The following is a 25,594-nucleotide window of genomic DNA, read 5'->3' as shown; positions in this document are numbered from 1 at the left end:
GACCCAAGCAAACATGAAGAAGGACAGATGGTAGGATGGACATGGACCCAACTGAAGGGAATAGCCCAGAACAGAGTCCGGTGGCGAGGTATTTTTGCGGCCCTATGCTCCAGTGGGAGTCGGATTATGGGCGGTAATCCAAGCTAAAGTAATGTTAAAAAGAAAGAAGTAAGCCAATATTAATTTTAAGATGATACTTGAACAATTAGAACATTTAAAAGCAGAGTTGTCACTCTATAACCAATGAGGTAACTATATTTTTCCCAAACATACACATAAACTGTCAATATAAGAAAATCTTTACAGCCGTTTTCAAACTACCCATCCAGACATGATCCAGAGTGCAGGCATACAATGATACATAGCTTGCAAGGTAAAGCTAATACAAGGAATTGTGAAGGAACTAATTCTTTCATTCTACATTTTGAAAAAGATCAAAACAGCTAGATTTAGTTAAAATTAGCGGTAAATCGAATCCAGAGCGATCTAAGATAGACCCAAGGTTTTGCTAGGAAGCACACGCGGGTCTAATGATTATGATCTAAATATTTTAGGCGTATCAAATGTTCAACAACTTGAACAAGCAAACATTTCAAAGGTTGGTATGAACACATTGTCAAGTACATGGACACACACACACACACACGTTAGGAAAATCTGTCTATTTAACCAAACAATGGCTAAATTTAGACATGGATTATAAGCAACTTTAAAACTTTAAAAAATATTTATTAAAAAAAAACAACACGTCTGCTAGCCTAGTGTTTGAAAAAATAAAGAGGAAGAAGAAACTAATAGGAAGAAGAAACTAATTGCATGCTGGGAGTCTTGGCCTTCACCTTAAGCAGAAGTAAATTGCTTAAACCTAAAGGAACCCGGAGGGGATAAGCAAGAGTGAAAGCATGCGGGTGTGCGATTGGTTTTAATAATCTTTTGTTGTTCATAATAAAAACACAGATAAACTCATTATAAACGAAAAATGAGAAGCTGTCGAAAGAGGCCTGGCGCACGTCCGTGTTAGTGGGCTGCTTGCAATAACATGATGCACACAGAGCAGGCAATCGAGTCTGAGCAGTACATGCACAAGGTGCCATCAGTGAGGGGCGGGTTCAAACACCTGGGCTTTGCTCAATGATTGTCTGAGCAGTACATGCACAAGGTGCCATCAGTGAGGGGCGGGTTCAAACACCTGGGCTTTGCTCAATGATTGTCTGAGCAGTACATGCACAAGGTGCCATCAGTGAGGGGCGGGTTCAAACACCTGGGCTTTGCTCAATGATTGTCTGAGCAGTACAAGCACAAGGTGCCATCAGTGAGGGGCGGGTTCAAACACCTGGGCTTTGCTCAATGATTGTCTGAGCAGTACATGCACAAGGTGCCATCAGTGAGGGGCGGGTTCAAACACCTGGGCTTTGCTCAATGATTGTCTGAGCAGTACAAGCACAAGGTGCGATCAGTGAGGGGCGGGTTCAAACACCTGGGCTTTGCTCAATGATTGTCTGAGCAGTACAAGCACAAGGTGCGATCAGTGAGGGGCGGGTTCAAACACCTGGGCTTTGCTCAATGATTGTCTGAGCAGTACAAGCACAAGGTGCGATCAGTGAGGGGCGGGTTCAAACACCTGGGCTTTGCTCAATGATTGTCTGAGCAGTACAAGCACAAGGTGCGATCAGTGAGGGGCGGGTTCAAACACCTGGGCTTTGCTCAATGATTGTCTGAGCAGTACAAGCACAAGGTGCGATCAGTGAGGGGCGGGTTCAAACACCTGGGCTTTGCTCAATGATTGTCTGAGCAGTACAAGCACAAGGTGCGATCAGTGAGGGGCGGGTTCAAACACCTGGGCTTTGCTCAATGATTGTCTGAGCAGTACATGCACAAGTTGCCATCAGTGAGGGGCGGGTACAAACACCTGGGCTTTGCTCAATGATTGTCTGAGCAGTGCAAACACAAGGTGCGATCAGTGAGGGGCGGGTTCAAACACCTGGGCTTTGCTCAATGATTGTCTGAGCAGTACATGCACAAGTTGCCATCAGTGAGGGGCGGGTACAAACACCTGGGCTTTGCTCAATGATTGTCTGAGCAGTGCAAACACAAGGTGCGATCAGTGAGGGGCGGGTTCAAACACCTGGGCATTGCTCAATGATTGTCTGAGCAGTTCAAACACCTGGGCTTTGCTCAATGATTGTCTGAGCAGTTCAAACACCTGGGCTTTGCTCAATGATTGTCTGAGCAGTTCAAACACCTGGGTTTTGCTCAATGATTGTCTGAGCAGTACAAACACCTGGGCTTTGCTCAATGATTGTCTGAGCAGTGCAAACACCTGGGCTTTGCTCAATGATTGTCTGAGCAGTACAAACACCTGGGCTTTGCTCAATGATTGTCTGAGCAGTTCAAACACCTGGGCTTTGCTCAATGATTGTCTGAGCAGTGCAAACACCTGGGCTTTGCTCAATGATTGTCTGAGCAGTACAAACACCTGGGCTTTGCTCAATGATTGTCTGAGCAGTTCAAACACCTGGGCTTTGCTCAATGATTGTCTGAGCAGTTCAAACACCTGGGCTTTGCTCAATGATTGTCTGAGCAGTACAAACACCTGGGCTTTGCTCAATGATTGTCTGAGCAGTTCAAACACCTGGGCTTTGCTCAATGATTGTCTGAGCAGTGCAAACACCTGGGCTTTGCTCAATGATTGTCTGAGCAGTTCAAACACCTGGGCTTTGCTCAATGATTGTCTGAGCAGTTCAAACACCTGGGCTTTGCTCAATGATTGTCTGAGCAGTTCAAACACCTGGGCTTTGCTCAATGATTGTCTGAGCAGTTCAAACACCTGGGCTTTGCTCAATGATTGTCTGAGCAGTTCAAACACCTGGGCTTTGCTCAATGATTGTCTGAGCAGTTCAAACACCTGGGCTTTGCTCAATGATTGTCTGAGCAGTTCAAACACCTGGGCTTTGCTCAATGATTGTCTGAGCAGTACAAACACCTGGGCTTTGCTCAATGATTGTCTGAGCAGTTCAAACACCTGGGCTTTGCTCAATGATTGTCTGAGCAGTTCAAACACCTGGGCTTTGCTCAATGATTGTCTGAGCAGTTCAAACACCTGGGCTTTGCTCAATGATTGTCTGAGCAGTTCAAACACCTGGGCTTTGCTCAATGATTGTCTGAGCAGTGCAAACACCTGGGCTTTGCTCAATGATTGTCTGAGCAGTTCAAACACCTGGGCTTTGCTCAATGATTGTCTGAGCAGTGCAAACACCTGGGCTTTGCTCAATGATTGTCTGAGCAGTGCAAACACCTGGGCTTTGCTCAATGATTGTCTGAGCAGTGCAAACACCTGGGCTTTGCTCAATGATTGTCTGAGCAGTGCAAACACCTGGGCTTTGCTCAATGATTGTCTGAGCAGTGCAAACACCTGGGCTTTGCTCTATGATTGTCTGAGCAGTTCAAACACCTGGGCTTTGCTCAATGATTGTCTGAGCAGTGCAAACACCTGGGCTTTGCTCAATGATTGTCTGAGCAGTGCAAACACCTGGGCTTTGCTCAATGATTGTCTGAGCAGTGCAAACACCTGGGCTTTGCTCAATGATTGTCTGAGCAGTGCAAACACCTGGGCTTTGCTCAATGATTGTCTGAGCAGTGCAAACACCTGGGCTTTGCTCAATGATTGTCTGAGCAGTTCAAACACCTGGGCTTTGCTCAATGATTGTCTGAGCAGTTCAAACACCTGGGCTTTGCTCAATGATTGTCTGAGCAGTTCAAACACCTGGGCTTTGCTCAATGATTGTCTGAGCAGTGCAAACACCTGGGCTTTGCTCAATGATTGTCTGAGCAGTTCAAACACCTGGGCTTTGCTCAATGATTGTCTGAGCAGTTCAAACACCTGGGCTTTGCTCAATGATTGTCTGAGCAGTTCAAACACCTGGGCTTTGCTCAATGATTGTCTGAGCAGTTCAAACACCTGGGCTTTGCTCAATGATTGTCTGAGCAGTTCAAACACCTGGGCTTTGCTCAATGATTGTCTGAGCAGTTCAAACACCTGGGCTTTGCTCAATGATTGTCTGAGCAGTACAAACACCTGGGCTTTGCTCAATGATTGTCTGAGCAGTGCAAACACCTGGTGCAATACTTGGTGATGCGAAGAGACAAAGAAGAAATAGAGAATGCTGAGGTGAACGTCTGAGAAGTACACATACAAACAAAAACAACAACAAAACGGTGTGACCAATAAACCAATGGGTGGTGCGGTGGCTTAGTGGTAAAGCGCTCGGCTTCCAAACCAGAGGTCCAGGGTTCGAATCCTGGTGAAGACTTGGATTTTTAATTTCGGGATCTTTGGGCGCCTCTGAGTCCACCTAGCTCTAATAGATACCTGACATTAGATGGGGAAAAGTAAAGGCGGTTGGTTGGTCGTTGTGCTGGCCACATGACAACCTCGTTAACCGTGGGCCACAGAAACAGATGACATCATCTGCCCTATAGACCACAAGGTCTGAAGGAGGAACTTTAATTTTTTTTAAATAAAAGAATGGCATAAACACCAAATATGATTGGAGGACACAAATCCTTGAGGGAATAGTACAGTCAATAGGAGCAGTCAACGATGAAGTGAACTGTACAACTACACTGTATGCTCAATTGTGAAGTGGACAGTGCTAGTGCATGTTGTTATCAATGATTCAGTGTACAGTACTAATACATTGGTTTCTCAGTGATTAAGTGTACAGTACTAATACATTGGTTTCTCAGTGATTCAGTGTACAGTAATAATACATTGGTATCTCAGTGATTAAGTGTACAGTACTAATACATTGGTTTCTCAGTGATTAAGTGTACAGTACTAATACATTGGTTTCTCAGTGATTCAGTGTACAGTACTAATACATTGGTATCTCAGTGATTAAGTGGACAGTGCTGGTATATTTTGTTGTCAATGAAAGTGGACAGTTCTAGATCATTGTGTCCTCAATGATTAAGAATGCAGTTTTAGACCATTGTGGTATTAATAATTAATTGAGCAGTGATAGTACACATTGTGATCTCATGATTAAGTAAATTGTCCTAATATATTTTGTACTCAATGATTAAGTAAACAGTGCAAGTACGTTGATTATGATTCAATGATTACGTTGACAGTTCCAGACCATTGTGCTATGACTAATTAAGTGAACATTGATATTACATTTTGTCCTCAATGATTAAGTGAACAGTGAGCGCCTTACTTAAAGACCTTATCCAGTCTTCGGAAAGGTCAATGTCTGATAGCCAACTAAGTCTGTTATCAATATTTCAGTGGCCAAAAAAAAAAAGCTTTGGACTACTCAAACAAACTGACCACTATAAGACCAATGGAGATAGAAAAAATGAGGGGGGGGGTGAACCCTAAAGTGACAGTGGTCTGATTGCACTAGGTGTGAACTACCAGATACCGGGGTGACCGTTGTGACCGCAGTGTATCAAAGATATGTTACAATATTGAGCGATTGGAGCAGACTGTCATGGAAAGGAAATAGCAAGTCCAACAAGATACGAAGAGTAGAAAATGGGTGAACACCGTTAATAAACTATTGGATGTAGAAAATGGGTGAACACCGTTAATAAACTATTGGATGGACGACTTGAGATTTCTCTGAGCCCCCCTTTTTTTCTGTCCATAAACTGTGAAGTGAGGCAGACACACTCTATAATCTTATAGCAAACCTCTTAATCAACACTTAATCGGTAATTAGTAATTTGCGTAATCATGACCTTCGCAGACTACATTGAGCTACTGGTCTGAGCTAGGATTATTATTATTTCGTGGCGGATGCTATTTGTTGACATTTATTTTGACAGTACCGGTTGTGGCGTTGGCTTGTTTTGTTTTACGAGTTTTGGATGTTCCTTCAAAGTTAAAGATTGTTACATTCTAGTCCAAACCTGGAAAAGCGGCAGGCAGACAATCGAAACGCAGTCTAGAGCGCAAACCACAAGAACAGGCTTTTGTAAAAAAAAAAAAAAAAAAAAAACGCGTCCCCACAACAGGTATTTGACATTTGTTCTTTTTTTTTTTTTTTTTGAATGATGAGTTATTGGCTTTCATTTCAACAGGGGACACTCGAATTCTCATGATGGTACACTGAAGCTGAATCCTTTCTTCATTTACAAGACACATTCTTGAAAAGTCAATATTAACAGCGCTAAAGCTTGATGTCAAGGCAACACATAAGGCATTGGTGGTGTGACCAGAGGGAGGGAGGGGGGCGTTTCCACGTTCATTTTCTTTTTCCCAATACTATGAAGTCAAGGATGGCTTACTTCAATCTAGGGTTACCGGGAAACACAACGCGCTGAGTATCCACACCGTACCTACTAAAAGGCACTCAGTGGGAACACGAGGTTTAATTTTACGAGGAGAGTAAACTTAGGGCGCCGTTAGAAGAGGAAGGGGGGAGTGGGCTAATGGGAAGAAATTGGCCGAGAAGACAGAGATCTATGTAGCGATGAAGATGTTGTCGGTGTGGAGGCGGCGGCTGGAAAGAGGAGCCGAGGCCCAGCTGGACACAGGCTAGAACCACATGTGGACAACAAGGGCAGATGAGTATCTCAGCCTGACCCTTCACCCCCCCCCCACTCCACCCCTTTTTCCGCTTTCCACCGTTCCAGGACATGTCCATGGTAATACACGCATAGTGTAAACATAGCAAGTCGTTAAGGGAAATCAGAGTGGAAGTCCAGGAATGTATCGGGGCTGGAGGGGGCGCCCCGCCCCTCTTTTATCGTCGCTACACCTGTTTCTTATGTATCTCGCCGCTTTTCTTTAGCTATTCACTAATAAACAACCTAAAAAATATTATTTTTTTCTAAAGAAAAGAAAAGAAGGGGTCGGGGGTGGGGTGGGAGGGTCTCAATGAACAGGCCAGAGTGAGAGATGTCTTAAACATCCACTTTGTTAGGCTGCATGTGCACCTGGAGATGAGCATCAGCTGTCAATAATGTGTCACACTAGGGCAGGTTGGATTTGGGGAGGCGGGGGGGGGGGGGGGGGGGTCATACCATGAAATAAACAGAGTAAGAAAATAATAAGAGGTGGGAGGGGAGGGGGGTAAAGTGGAGACGTGTACATATTTGATAACTAGAATACAAAAGGCAAGAGTATCAAGAAATTAATGTCCGCCTTCATAATAAAACTGTCTGGAATAAGTCGAACTATATGCCAGTTGGCCTAAGAATGTATTCCCAGTGTTGTCCATAGGAATGTTATTACCACGGGAAACGTCCAATGGGATGGAGTGGGATGGGACAGCTCTCATTCGATTTGTATTTCCCATGGTAGTCCATACTTGATATTGTAAAATAAATTTAGGCTAAAATTTGCAGTTGCCTAAGTGCAACAAAATAGAATTCATTCATCATCTATGTTACTGAATGGTGCTAGGAGAAGGATTTCAAGTCTAAAGAATAATTTAGGTTTTCCTAGGTTTTTTAAAGGCTCTTTCTAGGTTTTCTCAATTTATCGAGCAGTAACACTGCCATACTGGCACATTGCGCATCCATTTAATGATTTTATTTGAACTGTATTCCATACCAATATTATAATGGGAGTACCATGGGATGGCACTGACATAAATTGCCATGGTATGTGCTAGAAAAATATGCCCCATGGACAACCCTGTGTATCTCTGGAATAAGTCAAAACTATATGCCAGTAGGCCTAAGAATTTATTTTTTTTTAAAGATATGGGATGTGTGTCTCAGTGGCATAAACCACTTGGCCACCTCTTAATGGAGCACGAGGTTGAAACCTTCAGGCGAGTTGTGTTTGCTGAGCACTTAAAGGCAGCACGAAAACCTTCTCCCAGATACCCTCCCCACCATAGAAAGGCAGGGCCGGATTTAAACTTGATGAGGCCCTAAGCTATTTGTGATATGGGGGCCCCTAGTAATCAACATGTCGCAATTTTTCCTTTGTGCTTTCTTCAAAATAATTGAAAATATTGATAGAACTTTTTTTTTTGAGGGGGGGGGGGGGGGGAAGCTCCAAAAAAAAGAGTGGGCCATAAGCTAGAGCTTGTATGTCCTATAGGTAAATCCAGCACTGAACACAGGTCCACAAAAGTAATAGGACTTTTGCTATACAAAAGTAGTGCTGTTGAATTCCCATATTAACTCAACCCTAGATCTGTCTCATTCAAAAAAAAAGGGGGGGGGGGGGTTAGGGTTTTGGTTCAAGATTTCTTCTTTGCTCTTACTATTCGAATACATTTTTCTGTGGGCATGAAACATTGCATTTTTAAAAATTAAGCAACCAAAACACACAAAAACAGGTCAGAGGCCATTGTTAGGCACATTCATTTGTAAAAATGTAGCGGATAGACACATGCAGGGTGGTCAGCAGAAACTTGGTCAAAAGTAAGGGAGTGAACTGAACAGTGGCTTACTACACATTATAAGTTAAATACTATTGCAATGAAAGTTTCTCTAAAATCTTTCTCCCTTGTGAAATGATGACATGTATAGCGTAGGAAGAGACTTGATTTATGTCAGCCAAAATCTCTACTCCATTAGAACCATTACCAATCATCTAGTTTCTGAGATCCAGAGACAACATCTCTATGTGGTCTACTTACTGGCCTCTTGGTTCAAACACATTTTTAAAATCAAATCTACATCATGGGCAGCCCACCTCCCACCCCTCCACTCCCACCTGCACCAGGCTCCAAAACACTCTGTTCACATGATTTGTTTATTTCAGCTGGTTCAAATGAGAGGGTCAGATCAGGTCAGACTCACAATAGGAAAAAGGAAAAGAGGGGGGGGGAAAAGAACCCAGGGTGTAAAAGAACCCTCTCTTTACCTCCTGGAAAAAAAACACTAAGCAAAAACATATCAAGAAGTGGTCATTTCTACCCCTCATTCCACAGCTAATGAAACAGAGATGGAAGGCTTTGAAAGAATGCATGTGAACGTCCTTGAAGCTTGGGCTATTTGATTCATTAGCTGCTTTATGTAGTCTCAAGAGGTGGTCAAGTGGCTATCTAAGTCTGTGTGTGAGGAAGTGTGGAGAAGGAGGGGGGTGGGATAATTTGATTTCAAATTTAGACTCACCACATCACCTGCTGAAGACTCTCCATACACCATCCTAACTCCTGCACCATCTTCAGCTGAACAAAAGAAACAAAACAAAATCCCAGCTAAGCAAGACATTGAGACAAACAAACAAAAAACAGAAACAAAATGGTCACTTTTTCATTTCTTTAACTGTACACTTAAGTCTAAGGCTAAGATTTTATTAAGGTGTTATGTGGCTAGCCTATTGACCATGAGTCCATTTCCTGATGACATCAAGTAAAAAGTAAGTCAACTTCCCCTTTCAGACCTTTTAATCTCTACAGCAGATGGGGTCAAGCTCATCTGTTTCTATGGCCAATGGTTTTACGAGGGTGTCTAGTGACCAGCCACCTTTATTTTTTCCAAACTAGGGTAATGTCTAGTACCCATCAGAGTTGGTTGTAGTCAAGGTTTTCCTAAGAATCCTGGCTTTCAAAATCCCAGCCATCACCAAGATTTGAACCCAAGACCTATCAGTTTGGAAGCCAAATGCTTTATTACTTAACCGAAACACCACTATGATGGTTTCAAGTCATCCTTTAAATGGATAAACACTGGAATGTATGCTCTCTGGACAGGGAAATTTTTTTTTTTCTTTTCTGAGGTGTGCTAACAATAAGCCTGTTAATGGTAATAACTGTGATCTCAACCACATCTTATTGTAATAAGAAAACATTTGGTTATCAAAATTAAAACCTCTTTCTGAAAGGACTTCTTGAAAAAAAAAAAACATCATTACTTGTCAAGGTTTGTCCCTCTTTGATATAAGTTTCTTTACCAATTGATTTCTATATTTCTTTTGAAGTAAAGAGATTTTCCTGGCAGATTTTTTTTTAAGATCAACTGTATTTTTTTGGACAGCTATTTCCTTTTCCTGAATAATTGCGACTAGGGATCTTTTGAACAAAAATACATCCTAAATTGTTTAGATCTTAAAGAATATACAGAATTTTTAGTTTGATGTCTAAATGTACTTTTTCACAATTACTAATTTCAAATGTAATTTATACATTAGCAGAACTTTATTCTTGTTACAAGTTTAACCAGGAAACAACCCCAGGACCTCTAGTTTGGCTGACAAGTACTCTCACTTAGCACCTCACAGTATTTTCAAATCCTTTTTTTTAAAGAAACAATATCAGTCCTGCTCTATCTCTCCTACTTTGGAACAAGAAAGCCACTAAGCTAAATAACCTCCAGACAAGTGTCTACACAGAAACCTGGCACATCACAAACATAGCAGCCACAGCTTCTGCATATCAATTGAGAAACTTTTAGTGGCCATTAACATGGGAGGGAACTCTGCACAGAGAGTAATGTAAAGAAAAAAACATTGTAAGTGAAGCAGACAATCTAAAGTTGAAGACGCTCTAAACCCGTTCTACCTCATCCATCAGACTTTTACCTAGCCTCCCTCTCGGCTCCCTGCCTCCATTTCTCCCTCCCCATATCTTCTCTCCAAACCAATACCTCTGATATTTATTTCAAAAGTATCTTCATTTAGTGCAGAGTTTAACAGATATGCACAAGAGAGGAGCACCAAAAAGTGAAGAAAGGTCAAGGGCATGTGCATTCATTAAGTAAGATTACTAATGTAATATATTTTGAAAGAATTCCTCTGCCCCCCCCCCCCTTTCCATCCTTTTTGACCTTGCAATCTATGGGGCAGAAGATGTAAAGGTCATCTGTTTCTGGGCCCATGGTTAATGAGGGTGTCATGTGGCCAGCACAACGACCAACCGCCCTTACTTTCCTCCAACTTATGTCAGGTACCCATTAGAGCTGGGTAGACTCAGAGGTGCCCAATGATACCAAAATTAAAAATCCCATTCGAACCCGGGACCCCAGTTTGGAAGCCAAGCATTTTACCACTCAGCCACACACCTCAGGACACAGAAAAATTTATAATTTATTTTTAAAGTAAAAATAAAATACAAAGCCTATAGAAACATTACACTCCAAGGCTAAGAAAAAACAACCGCAGTGCTAGTTCTAGCACTAATCATTATTTAAACCTCATTATCTGATTCTAAAGAAATGAGCAATATTCAGATTCTCTAAGGCACTGTTCTAAACATTCTAGAGCTACATTAAGTATCAATCACACACTCATGTAACTGAACCACAAATTCCCATGTCAATGAATGCCTTAGAAGCCAATAAAGTGAAAGATGAAATGATGATTGAGTACACAGAGTGATCTATTAGTCACATCTAAACAACTCCAATGCAAAAAAAAAAAAAAATGATTATCTATCAGAGAATCTGAAACAGACATTATTAGTGTACTCAGACTCTACAAACAAGACAGAGCACAGTGGCCCATACACCTTTACCCCTTATAAATCTGATATTTAGTAAATGCAGACAAATTGTCTGAGCTTGACCAAGAAATAAACTTATGTTGTTCCAAATATAACATCTTGCAGAATGTTGCCACTGATAAAATAATCACAGAACATACATCAGTTTCTCACAAGGGCTGAGAGACTAGCTCTTCATATCTGATGTCTTAAATAACCCTATCGTTACAGCTACATCACAATTTCTCTCAAGTCATTTTATTAAGTTTAAACACTATTTTATACAACTTTTGCAAAGAATAAAAAAATTTTTAAACTGAAACACTTTTTGTAACAAATAAAAACCAACAAATAAACAGGAAAATATTTAAAAATTACTTTTTTTTTTTAAACAAAGCTTATATTAAGCATAATTGTATCAGTAAGTTTGGATCAATCATGTCATGAAATTTGTAATAGATCTAGACTAACAATAAAAAAGCATTTATAAAAATATTTTAAAATGGGAACGACCTGAATTCAAACTTATGGCTTAAGCCTTCTCAGGATTCTCAAGCCAAAACGGTAACCATTCTGCTAAGGGAGAGCCTATGAACATGGAAGATTGTATAGTTATTTATTGTTTTTAAAGTCTCATCTTATTTTTCATGTTGCGCTTACTAAGACTCAGATAACGACCTATAAAGGGGACTAATTAAGCTTATACCACCACTTCAGTCAAGTACAAATTCTTTCCCTTCTTTGAGATACCAAACAAAACAATAAATTAAAAATAGTTTACTAATTTGTTAATTTGATTTATTGATTCCTGTGTTGTCAGGTAAAAGAAATCATTGTGCAAAATGTTTAGCTTGATCCAATATTGGTTGTGGAAGAAATAACATTTGTACAAACTTTTTACCAGACAGACAGACAGAGTGAGTTGACAAAAGCTTTGTAAAAAAAAACAACATAATTCATGATTCATGGCAGTCGCTGCATAAACTCTCAAGGATACCCACTATATCCTAGTTAGTTTACAAAGCATAAAAAGTGAATAAAAGTAATATATGATTTCAACCCTGAGCCAAGAACTTGAAAAACAAAAAAAAAAAAAAAAAAATTGTAAGAAAAAAAAAAAAAAAGAAAACATGATTCTTACAATTTTATTCTTACCTTTGACAGCATACCCATCTTTGATTGAGGCGCAGAATGGAGGCAAGGGATCAGCAGCATAGACAGATGCTGCCAAGTAACGACCTAATGCACCTGAAATATAAAGTTCAAAATTAAGATTATACCATAATAAAAAAAAAGAATTTTCAATTAATATTTTTTAAAGCAATTTACCATTAAAATACATAATATCCAATTAAATTATTTCATTTAATTTTAATTCACTTTCACTGACACCCCCAAGAATAAAAAGGTTAAAAAACAACAACAGCAGAACAGTGTAGAAATCTACAAAAGTAAACCTGTATACTGATAATTGTTTCTTATTTTGAACTCTTCCCATCTGAGCAATTAATTCCTTTATAACATTTTTATTACTGAAGAACTATAAAGAAATAATTTCTCACATGATAAAAAACAATATATTTGTTTATTAAAAACTTTTTTTTTTAGTTTGTACAAGTGATATTTTTTTTCACAAACAGACTTGGTATAGTTGAGATTATCACATACATGTAATTTCTACAGGTTCAACAGGCAGAAGTGACACACTTTCCAGAACAATGGACACTGCTTGCTTTACAGGGATGATGGGATACGGTGATTCTCTTGATCTCAGGGCAACCTGATCAGCATTAACATGACCTGGCAATGACACAGTAAAGAGATAACAAGGCAGGAATCAACTACGGTTTCTTAAACAATTGGCTTGTGTAAAGACATATATATATATCTTATATTATAAAGTAGAATGTGAGGCATATGTATGTATGTATCTATGTTACTTATAGACATCAAAACCGCTAGACCAATCTTGATAAAACTTGGCAGGAATGTTTCTTGTGTACCAATTTAGACCATAGTGTATGTATTGTAGCCCTAAAACAAACTTAAGACCCTCAAAAAAAATAAAGTTGTCCGACTCTATTAAAGCTATAGTATTTATGGATCTAGGCCATGGTTAACAATGTTGACATGAGAAAAGCTCGAAAGGATTTAGACTAAGATCTAATTTTAAGAAGTACACTTTGCGCAGATAGTTTTTTACTTTGACACATGAAAATACAAAAGAAGATCCATTGATTTCATTTATAATAAAATTAACCTTCAATTTTGTGTTTCAAAAGCATTTTTTGCATTAATTAGTTCGTTATATCTGTGACTACAGATTTCCTGACGAACATTCTTTCATTAGACAATACCGTAATGAATCGCTTACTAAAAATTAATTCGTTTAATTGTTTACTTTATAATCCCATCCCTAGATCTAAAACTCTAATTCAACTCTAAGATGATAAAACTTCTCTTCGCACAGATAGTTTTATACTTTAACACATGAACATAATAATTATAGTCCATTCATTTCATATTTTGATCAATTAAACATTCAAATTTGGTTTTCTAAAGCATTTTTATTAGACTGCATTCGTTTACGAAAGCTGCGAAGCCGGGTTGAGATAGGCCTAGATCTATATTCATTCATGAATCGCGTACTAAAAATTATTTCATTTAATTGTTCACTTTATAATCCCATTCATTTAACAAAGCTATCGCTCTTTTCGTTTTTAATAGATATGTATGTATCGGCTCCGGGTAAACCCATTTTCGCAAAACTAATTTTATTTTCGTAGCAAAAGAGAAAAAACTTGAAAGGATCATTAGCTACGTTTAACATACATTTAAATCCAATCCACTAGATTAGTAAACGCAAACTTAGACCCGCAGGCCGCGGGTAATGTTAGGCTAGTATATATATATGATCTTTAGGGCAAACGGTTAATAAGCAGGGTGTCATGTGGCCAGCACAATGACCAACTGCCTTTACTTTCACCAATTAATGTCAGGTACCCATCAGAGTTGAGTAGATATTAATAGCTTTAAAAAAAGGAAATGGAATAAACCTGCCAAATAGTTAAAGCATAGGGACAACTCCATAAAAAAGGCCTACAAGACTCTCCAGCTGCAAGACCTCCACCCAGGAGCACAGCCAGCTGCTGCATTGGTAGGACAACCAGCTAAGTGTAGAGGACAAAGTGACATATACTCTAGCATGATGATAATAATAATAATAATAATAATAATAAAAATCTTTATTATCCGTAAGGAAATTTGTCTTACAATTTGTGCATTACACCAAACAAAAAACATTATAACTATAAGAAACCAAAGTGTACATACACACCAGACTCACTCATAATTTACATGTGACAAAGTTTATACCAGATTGTTCTTATTTGATGATTTGATTGCCAGGGGAACAAAAGAGTGTTTGTGTCTGTTTGTCTTTGCTATCGGTGTCTTGTATCTCTTTTGTGATGGTAAAATCACAAAATCCTGACACAAAGGGTGATTCTTTATTTCGAGGATCTTGTTAGCTTTTTTAGAGATGTTTGTCTCAAACAACTGCCCAAATGGGGTTTGTTTTTTGCCAATGATTTTGCCAGCAGCATTTAGGATTCTATAAAGTTTATTTTTATTTTTAATGCTCAGATTGCCATACCAGGCAGTGATATTGAAACTTAAAATATTGCAGATGTGAGCATGATAAAACATAGCCAAGGCCTTTTCGCTAACATTAAACGAGGACAGTTTTCTTAGTAATCGTAATCTTTGCTGCCCTTTTTTGCTGATATAATCAGTATTTGCAGTAAAATTTAGTTTATTGTCTAGGATAGTACCCAGGTATTTAAAGGTTTGCACAATTTCAATAGTCTCTCCAGCTACAGAAACAATATCATTTTCCTTCTTGTCCCTACGAAAATCGATTATCATTTCTTTGTTTTTTTTTACATTTAATAATAAAAGATTATCTTTACAGTATTTTTCAATGTGTTCTATTTCTTTGAAATACTCATTTACGTCTGAGCTCTCTGAGAGCAGGGCAAGAAGAGCCGCATCATCAGCGAATTTTGTGAAGGAGCAACAAGAACTCTCGGATTGAAAATCATTGGTGTACAAAATGAACCACAATGGCGATGTCACAGCCCCCTGGGGCGCCCCTGTGTTAACTATGCGTTCATTAGATATAACATTGTTTACCCTAACCCTCTGAGCTCTCTGGGTCAAAGTTCATTAGCCCATAGTATTATGTATGGACTAATCTGCAACGCTTTCATCTTTTCAATGAGTAAATGAAGTTGTATAGTGTTAAGCATAGGGACAACTCCATAAATATCCCTAAAGAGATAGATGCAAATCCCCCCACCCCATTTTATTCTGCCTGGTACATTTAACTAAATAAATATTCTTTGATTCTTCAAAATTTGTATCCTTCTCCATTGTTTGTTTTGTTGCGTGCCTGCACCCGATATATCTGTGATGGACCGGTGTGTGTGGCAAACTAAAAGTAATCATCCCCTAGACGTCAAACAAGTCATTCACACACACACATTCATACACAAGGCCCGTCACAGTATGTAATGTAAAGTGCCAATATCTTAGTCGCATTAAATATAAATATAAGGATTGTGTAACAACATGACGCTAGGAAAAATAAGAGCATTTTCTTACAAAACATAATTACAGAATCAATAAACTTTGGCATAATTATACTGGAATGAATTGTTGATAAGTTAACAACATTGGCAGTACAGAGCAGGAAGCACTGCACTCAGTTCTAAATCCTCAAGGGTGACAAGAATGGAAATCTCCTTAAGTAGTTTTTGGGTCTTTTTTCTGAGCCTTAATGTGAAAATACCATAGGGGTTCCTTGTTTATGAAACAATTGATTAAAACATCTTTCGGTGATTTGTATATTCTTGCAATCTCCCTTGGGCTGAAGCACTGGTTGTCTTATTTCTCTTTATGCTTAGCATTGTTAGTTCTCTTTGCGTTGTCTGAGTTTTCCCTTCATTTTTTCCAGTTTGTAGTGGTGTGAGTTCCATCAAAACAGAATTCCTTGTCGGTGTTGTAAGACTCCAACTTCCAGTAACAGTGTGCTACTGATGTATTTCCTCTTATAGAAGAGGATCGTAAGCACTTGCGAGTTCGTTTGTTGGGTGCACTAGCGGTGGGAGACTCATCAAAGAACTTGCTTGTTGAAAGTGTCTCAAATTTCCCCATTGCAGGATGCTAGATGCAGATTGTATGGGTAGATCTACGTAGACTGTATTATTCAAAAGGGAAAAGCGTGTTCTGAGCATAGCCGTAGTGCTGCTTTTTTTTCTATACATTTACATGTTTTGTTTCTTTGTCATTTTTAGGTCCAATCTTCTGTTTTAGTCACTTCACAGTATTATTTGCTAAAGAAATAGCACATCTATCTCCTTATATACATTTACATATTTTTCTTAGTAAAAAAGAATATGAAAAAAAAAAATGTTAATCTTATTCTCTAATTTAAGTTTCTTATGTTTAAATATAGTCTTTACATTCTTATACATTTCAATTTTCATTTACTTTAATGTACATTTTACTTTATTTTTTTTTATTTCACATTTTCTATCCTATATTGTATAATCCTTCTGTATATATGATCTACTTGAATTCTATTTAGGATTTTGATGTCATAAGTAGCTTTTAAATACATGTTCCATATGTATAGTATCCTATATGTATCCTATAGTCTGCTAACAAAATCATATCTTTAAGTTTTTTACTTTTTGCTTTGGGTATTTTATTATATATTTTTTTTTGTCAGTGTGATTTCATTTGTGTTCATTATCACAATATCCAATTTGTCAATGTCGATGTAACTGTTTTGTTACAAGCAATAATTTTTAAACATAATAAAGGTGAGTATTTTGAAACTCTTTCTGACCCCACAAGTAACAAAAAGCTCAACAAAGCAGAATGACTGTAGTTTGTTTTTAGCTCATAAAGCTTTAAGCATTTAAAACTACAAAACAGTGTCAGAGGGTTAAGGAATTACTGTCGAACAAACATCTTACTTAAGAAATGAAAACATAGGTAAAGTGAGACCACACAGGATAAGAAACTCATTTTTTATGTTACCTCCCCTTAATTGCCAGTAAGCTCCCTCTGTCACAAATTGAGTTAAGCTCACTGTCGTAATGACTCAAGAGGGTTGCGTACATTCTGAGGATGACACTAACTACCAGGAGTTAATCATCTCAAGTGCCACCGCTCACTGACCTACATATGCAGTTCAACTCACATAAAACAAACAATACACTTTTACCACAGGGGAGATGACTGACTTACTGTGGGCATGGCAGCGGTGGTGGTGGTGATGGTGGTGGTTGTTTCCCTTGTCCCCATCATTCAGCAAGGGAGGGTGCGGCAGGGCTGTGGGTGACATACGACTGGATTGGTGGCCAGAGGAGTTGTGACGGCTCCGAGGGAGGCCTGATGAAGAATGGAGCTTCTCTTGACTGTGCCCATGACTGTGACCATGCTGCTAAAGAAAATTTCTTTTAGCTCAGAGCTCAACCAATTTTGTACACTTATTGGTATATAATGAAGATACAATTATTTCATTGTATATTTCAGATATTTGTTAATATTGTTACATAAGTATAACTAGAGATTCTTGATATTAGTTAGTGGTGTCTGTATATCACAGAAATTTAGGTTCTATTTCTGGATATTAAAAGCTATAATCCATTAAATGTTTAAAGTTTCTCAAAACCTATTTATTCATACAGGTATGGTCAAACATAAGAATTATAAAGCCTTTATTCTCTTTGTTGTTATTGGTTAGACAATTTAATTCATAGCTAATTATTGCTCTCTTATTGAATACAATAAAATAGAGAAATTAAAATATTTGTAATGAACCACTTTCAGGAAATCTGTTGGAACAAACTATATTTATACACTGGATGTAGAAGAGAGTTAATTTGAAAATGTGTATATCTTATGATCAAACTAAAAATCCATCAATGATCAGAAAGACAACTGGTTTGAAGCATTGTTTATTGGTGGCTTCCCCATAATTTAAATAATATAATAGCATATTATTGGTATCTATACTTAAAATGGAGGCACAGTGGCTGAGTGGTAAAGCACTAGGCGTCCTCTGGATCTTTGGGCGTCTCTGAGTCCACCCAGCTCTAATGAGTAACTTAAGAGGGTAACTTAACTTTTTTTAATACTTAAAACAGCAATACATCACACATATTTTTATAACTAGTTTATAGAACACAAGCTAGAAATCAAAGTCTATGGAAATCCTTTATGTATCTATCTACACATGTGTAATTTTGGATATGTGTTTTAGGTGTTTACTTTTTAATCTGCTGTCCTGGTCTCTGTTTTGTTAACAGTGATATTCAACATTTGATATTTTTGGTTTTTGGCACATCTGCACAATTTAGGCCATGTCGTGCCCTTGTTAACAGTGATAGATCTACTTGCTTTGTATAGGTTTATTTTAATTCGAGGTAGGTATTCCAAACATAGGTAAAATAGCTCATAGAAAACTACAGGATTACTAAGTGATACAGATTTGCAAAAATTACATAAAATTTATTTCAAGTGTTTGAGGCTACTTAAAACTAAGTCCTTTTTTTTCCTCAAGAGTGTAATATCTTCTAGTAATTGTATAGTTTGCTACTTTAGATGTTAAAGGGTAGCACCTAAGTAGTTAGTAAGCCTAATCCTATGAAGGAAACAAAAACAAGGCAGTCCCCATATAATATGGTTATAAAACTTGCCATCCCATGGCTTAGGAGAATCTAAGTCTAAGTAAGTCTAAGAAAATTATATTAAGAACCTAATCCCACAATAAAGATTTCTATATAGAGAACAATGTTTTCAATCACATGACAAAACATTTTTTAAACTTTTTCTCCTAGGAGTAGACTTTTTCTCCTCCAGTACCTTCTACTGTCATATATATATATATATACTAGCCGGACATTACCTGTGGCCTGCGGCCTTAGTTTGTGTATTACTAATCTAGTGGATTGGATTTATATCTATGTCAAACTTAGCTAATGTTACTTTCAAGTTTTTCTCTTTCGCCACTGAAAACAAAAGTAGTTTTGAGAAATTGGGTTTACATCCATATCAAATACTATGGAACAGATTGACCTGATTTGTTAAAAGCGAACAGAGATAACTTTAGCAAATTAAAATGAAAGTAGCGTGAGATGAATAAAGTACCCGATTTGTTAATTGAAGGGGATTATGCACGTCTAAATTTGCAGATATAAGGAGCGAAGTTATGTAAAAATGCTTTTGAAACACAAATTTGAATATTAATTTTATTAAATAATGATATCAGTAAACTATATTTCGTGTTTTCATGTGTCAAAGTGAAAAACTATCTGTGCGAAGTGTAGTTCTTAAAATTAGATCTAGATCTAGATCCTTTCAATCTTTTCTCAGTAAACATGGCCTAGATCCATGAAATTACACTTTCATAGAGTTGAGCAACTTTTTTTTTGTTTAAGGGCTACTATACATATGTTACGATTCCAGCTAGTACCCAAGGAACATATATGCCAAGATTTATCAAGATTGGTCAAATGGTTGGCAGAACATACACCCATACATACGCCTTACTTTCTGCTTTATAGTATAGATATATACAGGTAATCCTAGGGTTACGTCGTTTCATGGTTATGACGCTGTTTACGACGGCTCAGTACACTCAGGTACACTACGGTTGCCAGAGGAGTCATGGATTTCCTTAGGTGTCACAAGGAGATATTGGAGGAGAAGAAGATGGTCTCCTTCCAAAGTAACCTGCAGCAGTACTTCAAGAAGGTAGACAGGCCCGCAACAGAGCCTGCAGCAGAGCCTCCAACAGATCCTGTACTTGCATCCTCTACCTCACCTGCCCCTCTTGACTCACCTGCCTCAGTATCTCCAGCAAGTTCTGTAGCTTCCTCCCAATAAGCTTGTTATCTCTTTGGCATTGTTATTTTTGTTTATTACGGTACACTGTTTATTACTGTTACAGCACTTACAGTACTGTATAGTACAGTACAATACAGTACAGTATTTCATTATTAAAATTACTTTTCTGCACAATATTTTACTATTTTGATTGATAATTATGTATTAGAATAGGTGTATGGATAGGCTAAGTGTTTGCAGTACAGTACAGTACTGTTATTATGCTACAGTACTCTGTATGAATGTATGATCCGAATTACGTCAAAATAGGTTTACGACGCCTCGTAGGAACGGAACACCATCGTAAGTCGAGGACTACCTGTATATATATATATATATATATATATATATATATATATACAAAGTCAATTATTCTTCCTTCAAAGTTTACTCTGTTACAGATAAAACTTGAAGAATGTGTATCCCAAAAAATGCAAATACTGTGCAAGAGGATCAGATATAAAGTTATAAATAATTTTAAAAATAGAAATACACATTTATAATGTCAAGACTAAAAAATTTATTTTTATTTCTTGAAAGAGAATTAAGAAAACAAAGTGTCTGTTCTAGCAACTTTATTTCCACATCAAAATAAACTAATAAATAAAAACTCAATAAATATAACACTAATTATTTTTTGCACTTTGAATCACTCATCTAAATGGTCTAATTTATGAGCTGGTTGGGTTAACTGGTGCACCAAAGAAGCTGTTGCTTCCTGGTAAGAAGGCAAAGCTTCTAGCAAGGTCAGGTTGTTAGCACTGACCTGGGTAGTGTCAGTGAGCTCTGGGTTCACCATGGGATCATGCAGAGCTATGGCCTGCATTGTATCAAAATCAGAAGCCCCACAGAGAGACTGGACAATGGAAGCAATGGCCTCAGATTCTGATTTGATATAAGTATTCAAAGGAGCATCGGAACATTCAAACAGATTGTTAGACTGCGGAGAGCAAGCAGATGAAGTCTGCAAAGGGAAAACATCAGAGAGACATGAACTATCTTGCTTCACTGCATTTGAGCTGTGCCAGTTCATACGGTATTCTGATTTCCATTCATTGAGGCTTTTGGAGCTGTAGCTATCATTGAGACCTGAATCAATAGATGAACTCATTTCAACTTGGAAGTCAAAATTATCTTGACCATTAGCTTGCTGCAAAATGTCACTTAGAGTATTAGCATTAAGATAAGGTTGGTCTAAGCCTAATCCTTGAGCCACATCCAAGTTATACTTGTGGGTAAGAATGGGGGAACACTTTAAATTATTTGATCTCTCAACTGCCAGTGATGACTTGACCAAGCCTGTACTATCAGGCATGGCAGAAGTATCTGCTTTGTTGATTTCACACTCAGTAGTATAGTTGCTAAGTTTTCTAGCACTGACATCAATGCCAAAGTGTCGAGTTAAGTTTTCAAAAATATTTTCAAAATCTGAATTCACAGGATGTTTCATTGAAGAATGAGTACCATGGTCTCTGTCAGCTTCACTACCTACATCTTTAGTACCCCAAGCTATCTTTGGCTTCAAGCCTTCTAGTTGGAAATTATCCTGTTCATTGCTTATTACAGAATTGTCTCCCTTCCTAAATGAAGCAGCTTTCAAAGATGACTGCCTTTCTAGTCTCCGTCGTTTTAAATTGGACAACATCTTTGAAATTCTTTTCTTGGATGGAAAGGTCATTGAACCCTTGGATGTCTGAGTTGAGCTCTTGCAAACTTTGTGCAGAGAAAGGCTAGCAGGGGGCAGATTATTGGCTGCATCACTTCCAGCAGATGTGCTGCTTTGAGTTGCTGTCTTCTTGCAAGAACTATTTCTCTGTGCTGTTTTGGCTTGTTCTGTAGAGCTCAAATCATCCAGCATTCTGCCAGAGGATGACTGGAGACTGTAGAGTACTGGGGGTACCCAATTGACCCCTGACCCAGCAGGAACATGGGAACCAATGATGTTGACCCTCCAAGTGGACATGTCACTTAAAAATAGCTTCATGTTGATCATCAGGCTGCAGTTGTGTCTGTCCTGCTTGTGCATCATACCTTTACACTCTGTCACACAAACAAAATAGTAATTATGAACATGTGAAACAAATCATTCATTGATAGCTTTATCAGCTTAGATCATAAAGATAAAAATCTAAGGCCCTGACTGAGTCATTTTACATGAAAAATGTGATGATGTCCCATTAAACATTATAAAGCGTGGGGGAGTCCCCAAACCTGTTGTAGCTTTTTAATGAAAATGTATTTAAAATTGAAATGTCTTAGCTTAATGCTTTGAAATGTTCAGTCTTAAGAGTTGGTTTACTCTCCAAAACTTCAAGCAGGTTTCCAATTTGTATTATTTAATGTATTATGCAACATATTAACAAAATAAACATAATGAATTTGTCTTTAAAAAAGGTTTTTCTTTCAATAATTTCTAAAACAATCAATATGTAACAGTGAATTGAAAAAAAGACATTACTTTGAAAAGTAAAAAAAAAATTATAAAAAAAAGATTTGTGATGAAAGCTGTTACTACATAAATGTGATGATAAAATAAAAAATTTAACTTACTCTCCAGACACATGCCAAAGCCACCACATTTCCTTCTACAATTACTATGGCCAGGACACCAGACATACCAGTTGACTACATACTGATCACGCTTCCTAGATGCCAGTACTTCCTCCTGCTCCTTCCTACCTTCCTCTGTCAGCTCAAAAAAGTCATCAAATCGATTGCGCTCCAGAATCTCTTTACCTCTTCGCCAAGATGTCATTCTGTCACCTGAGTCATACTGACGGCACAGTTGAGCCAGCTGTTTCTTGATCTCCCTCTTGCCTTTATGGAGGTAGATCCCTTGTACCATGGGGTGCTCATTGATGAAAGACCTCAAAGAATCTCCAACTGGCACATAGAGAAGTTCACCTTTTGATTTCATGTAATGAATTTTAGCAGATTTGATGCTAGTGGAAACTGGATCTTTTAATTTATGCCATGAACTGTTTGGTGTGTAGTTTGGGCTGCAATATCTGAATTCCGTAATAATTTTCTTATTGCTTTTAAGCTGTGAATCTATTAATAAAGTGCTTTCAATAGTTTTGTTTTTGCAAGTTTTTAATTGCTGACTGCTTGGTGACCTAACTGTGTTTGTAGCATTTACATTACTTGCCTCAGATTTATGTTCTGAATGATGATCTTTTTGGACATCTGATTCAAAATTTGAAATGGTCTCACTAGTTTGATTTGTATTGAAAAGAGACTCAACAGATATGTTAACATCCTCTCTCAAGTTTGAATAATTCTGCAAGTAAGATGGTGGGCTCTCATTGGTGCTTAACTCCATTTTTTGATATTCTGTATTTGACCTAAGCAAGTTAAACTCTTTATTGGTCTGCCAACTTCCATCTCTCTGACCAGACTGTTCAGTTTCAGGATAACTAGAACTGGGTAGGAAAACCTGAACAACATGGTTGAAGGAGGACTGGACTGGAGGCTTGATCTCTCTTGCTAAAATATTGTCTGACCTCTCACCTTTAGAATGAAGAGAACTTTGAGATAATGGGCAGGAAAAAACAGCTCTGTGTTTACCATAAGAGGGAGACTGCAAAGCTTGCACATTTGACTCATATACATGAAGCCTTGATGTACATGGAGCTGGGAATGCATTGTCCATAGGTAAAGAGTTACTGACAATCTGATAATTAGTTGAAGTCAATCTTCTTTCAATATTGCCAACACTAGCTTGGCTGGGCATGTTTACGCAAGACAGCAGTTCATTTCCTGAAGTAAAACTACTAGAGCTGATTTCTGCATTTTGAGTGCCAACAGACCTATGACAATGCTCAGGTAAAATATCTTGAGGATGACTGGCTATATTAGATCTAGAACTGTTAAATGTATTGTCTAAATGTAGCAAATGATGTGAACCTACATGACTGTTCTGAGAAGGTGAAACAGATGTAATCTGAGGTCTGACCACTTGAATGTTGGATGGGAGCATTTGAGAAGAATGGTTCAAGTGCACTGGCCGCTGTCCCTTGCTGGTCAGGAACTCTGGCAAGGATTGTGTTTTATGAACCACGGGAAGTAAACTTGAGGAAACTACAGCTTGTTGGGATTTTAATTCACTTGAATGTAAATAAGGGTCTTGGTTGGGTGTCGAAGCAGAGCTTGATGACGATGCTTCGGTCAAAGAGGAAAATGAATTCACCAAACTCAACATGGCTTCTTTTGGAAGGGACAACAAAGCCTTCCACATCAGAGTTGATACTGAGCTGTCTTGGGTCAAGGTTGTTTGCCCACTGGTGTCATGCAAAAAAGAATCTAATGAATGAAGATAAGTTTCTGTGGTTTTCATAGCAGAAGAGACTTTTGAGCTGACAGAGTCCAGTAGATGATAATCTAAGTTTTTTTCTAACATCTCACATCCAGCTGATGGCTGAAAAATTATTAGAAATATTGTTTTACTAGTTTAAAACATGAAACAAAATGTTTTACAATGTTTTTTAAAATGATGCTAACATAACTAATGCACTATTATCCATGACACATATGGAGAAAATGACATGATTATTGCAATAACCAAGCAAAAACTATTAAGGCATTAATTGGATGAACATGTTAAACTACTATTAGGAAGGAATGTTTAAAAATAAAATATGACATAACACACAGACAAAATGTGTTTCTACTTACATGCTGTTAATTTGGAGCAACACATTCAGAAATCTGGCCATTTTCCAAAATACAAAACAATAAACACAAGAGGCATGCTCCAAACAGAATCAATCAATGTTATCTCCATGTAGTTTCTGCTTGTTTCATCATCAGCATAAGCAAAAAAATAATTCACCCATCCAACATTGAGTAAAAATATTGAAATGAAAGAAAACGACACAGTATCAAAAGATGATTATATCTCATGTTGAGGCTAAAATAAAAGTAAACGTCTCCACACTATAATTTTATAATGGTATGAAGATATTAAGCATCGCCTCCATTTTCTTTTATATGTGAACATACTCCAGAGTTCATTTGCAAAAAGATATGTCTAGCTGCTCAACACAAAGCACTAAGGAAAATAACTTCAAAAATAATAAGAACTACAACTAACCTGTGAAAGGTTGTGTTCAGCTTGGAGTGCAGAATGAGTTCTCTCCACCTGGTACTTATGCCCACGAAGCAGGTCTACTGCATGTGGTATGGCCACAGATGCAATCTGAAAGCACTCCTACAAACATACAGATGAAAGAAAAATAAACCAC

At 37.9% G+C, this 25,594-nt stretch overlaps 1 protein-coding gene across 4 annotated transcripts in view; it reads right to left on the bottom strand.

Moving 5' to 3' along the window:
* The window catches only part of LOC106057036 (gephyrin-like), an 86,910-nt gene that overhangs the window by 52,302 nt on the left and 9,014 nt on the right, over nt 1–25,594 (bottom strand). Inside the window, exons 7-11 of one of the 4 annotated variants that reach the window (XM_056023930.1) lie at nt 25,444–25,560; nt 17,709–17,904; nt 13,059–13,190; nt 12,546–12,638; nt 9,085–9,140 (exon numbers count right to left, since the gene is read on the bottom strand). In XM_056023930.1, coding sequence (XP_055879905.1) covers nt 9,085–9,140; nt 12,546–12,638; nt 13,059–13,190; nt 17,709–17,904; nt 25,444–25,560 — 594 coding nt within the window. Of the gene's footprint in view, nt 1–9,084; nt 9,141–12,545; nt 12,639–13,058; nt 13,191–17,708; nt 17,905–20,911; nt 22,392–22,901; nt 24,769–25,025; nt 25,145–25,443; nt 25,561–25,594 lie in introns of those variants that run through there. The other 3 variants (XM_056023931.1, XM_056023929.1, XM_013213844.2) reach the window with 3 other exon arrangements.

The sequence above is a fragment of the Biomphalaria glabrata genome, chromosome 3 (assembly GCF_947242115.1).
Source record: "Biomphalaria glabrata chromosome 3, xgBioGlab47.1, whole genome shotgun sequence".
Classification (NCBI taxonomy): domain Eukaryota; kingdom Metazoa; phylum Mollusca; class Gastropoda; family Planorbidae; genus Biomphalaria; species Biomphalaria glabrata.
Note: the sequence above shows the minus strand (reverse complement) of the source record. Positions and strands in the feature narration are given on the sequence as shown.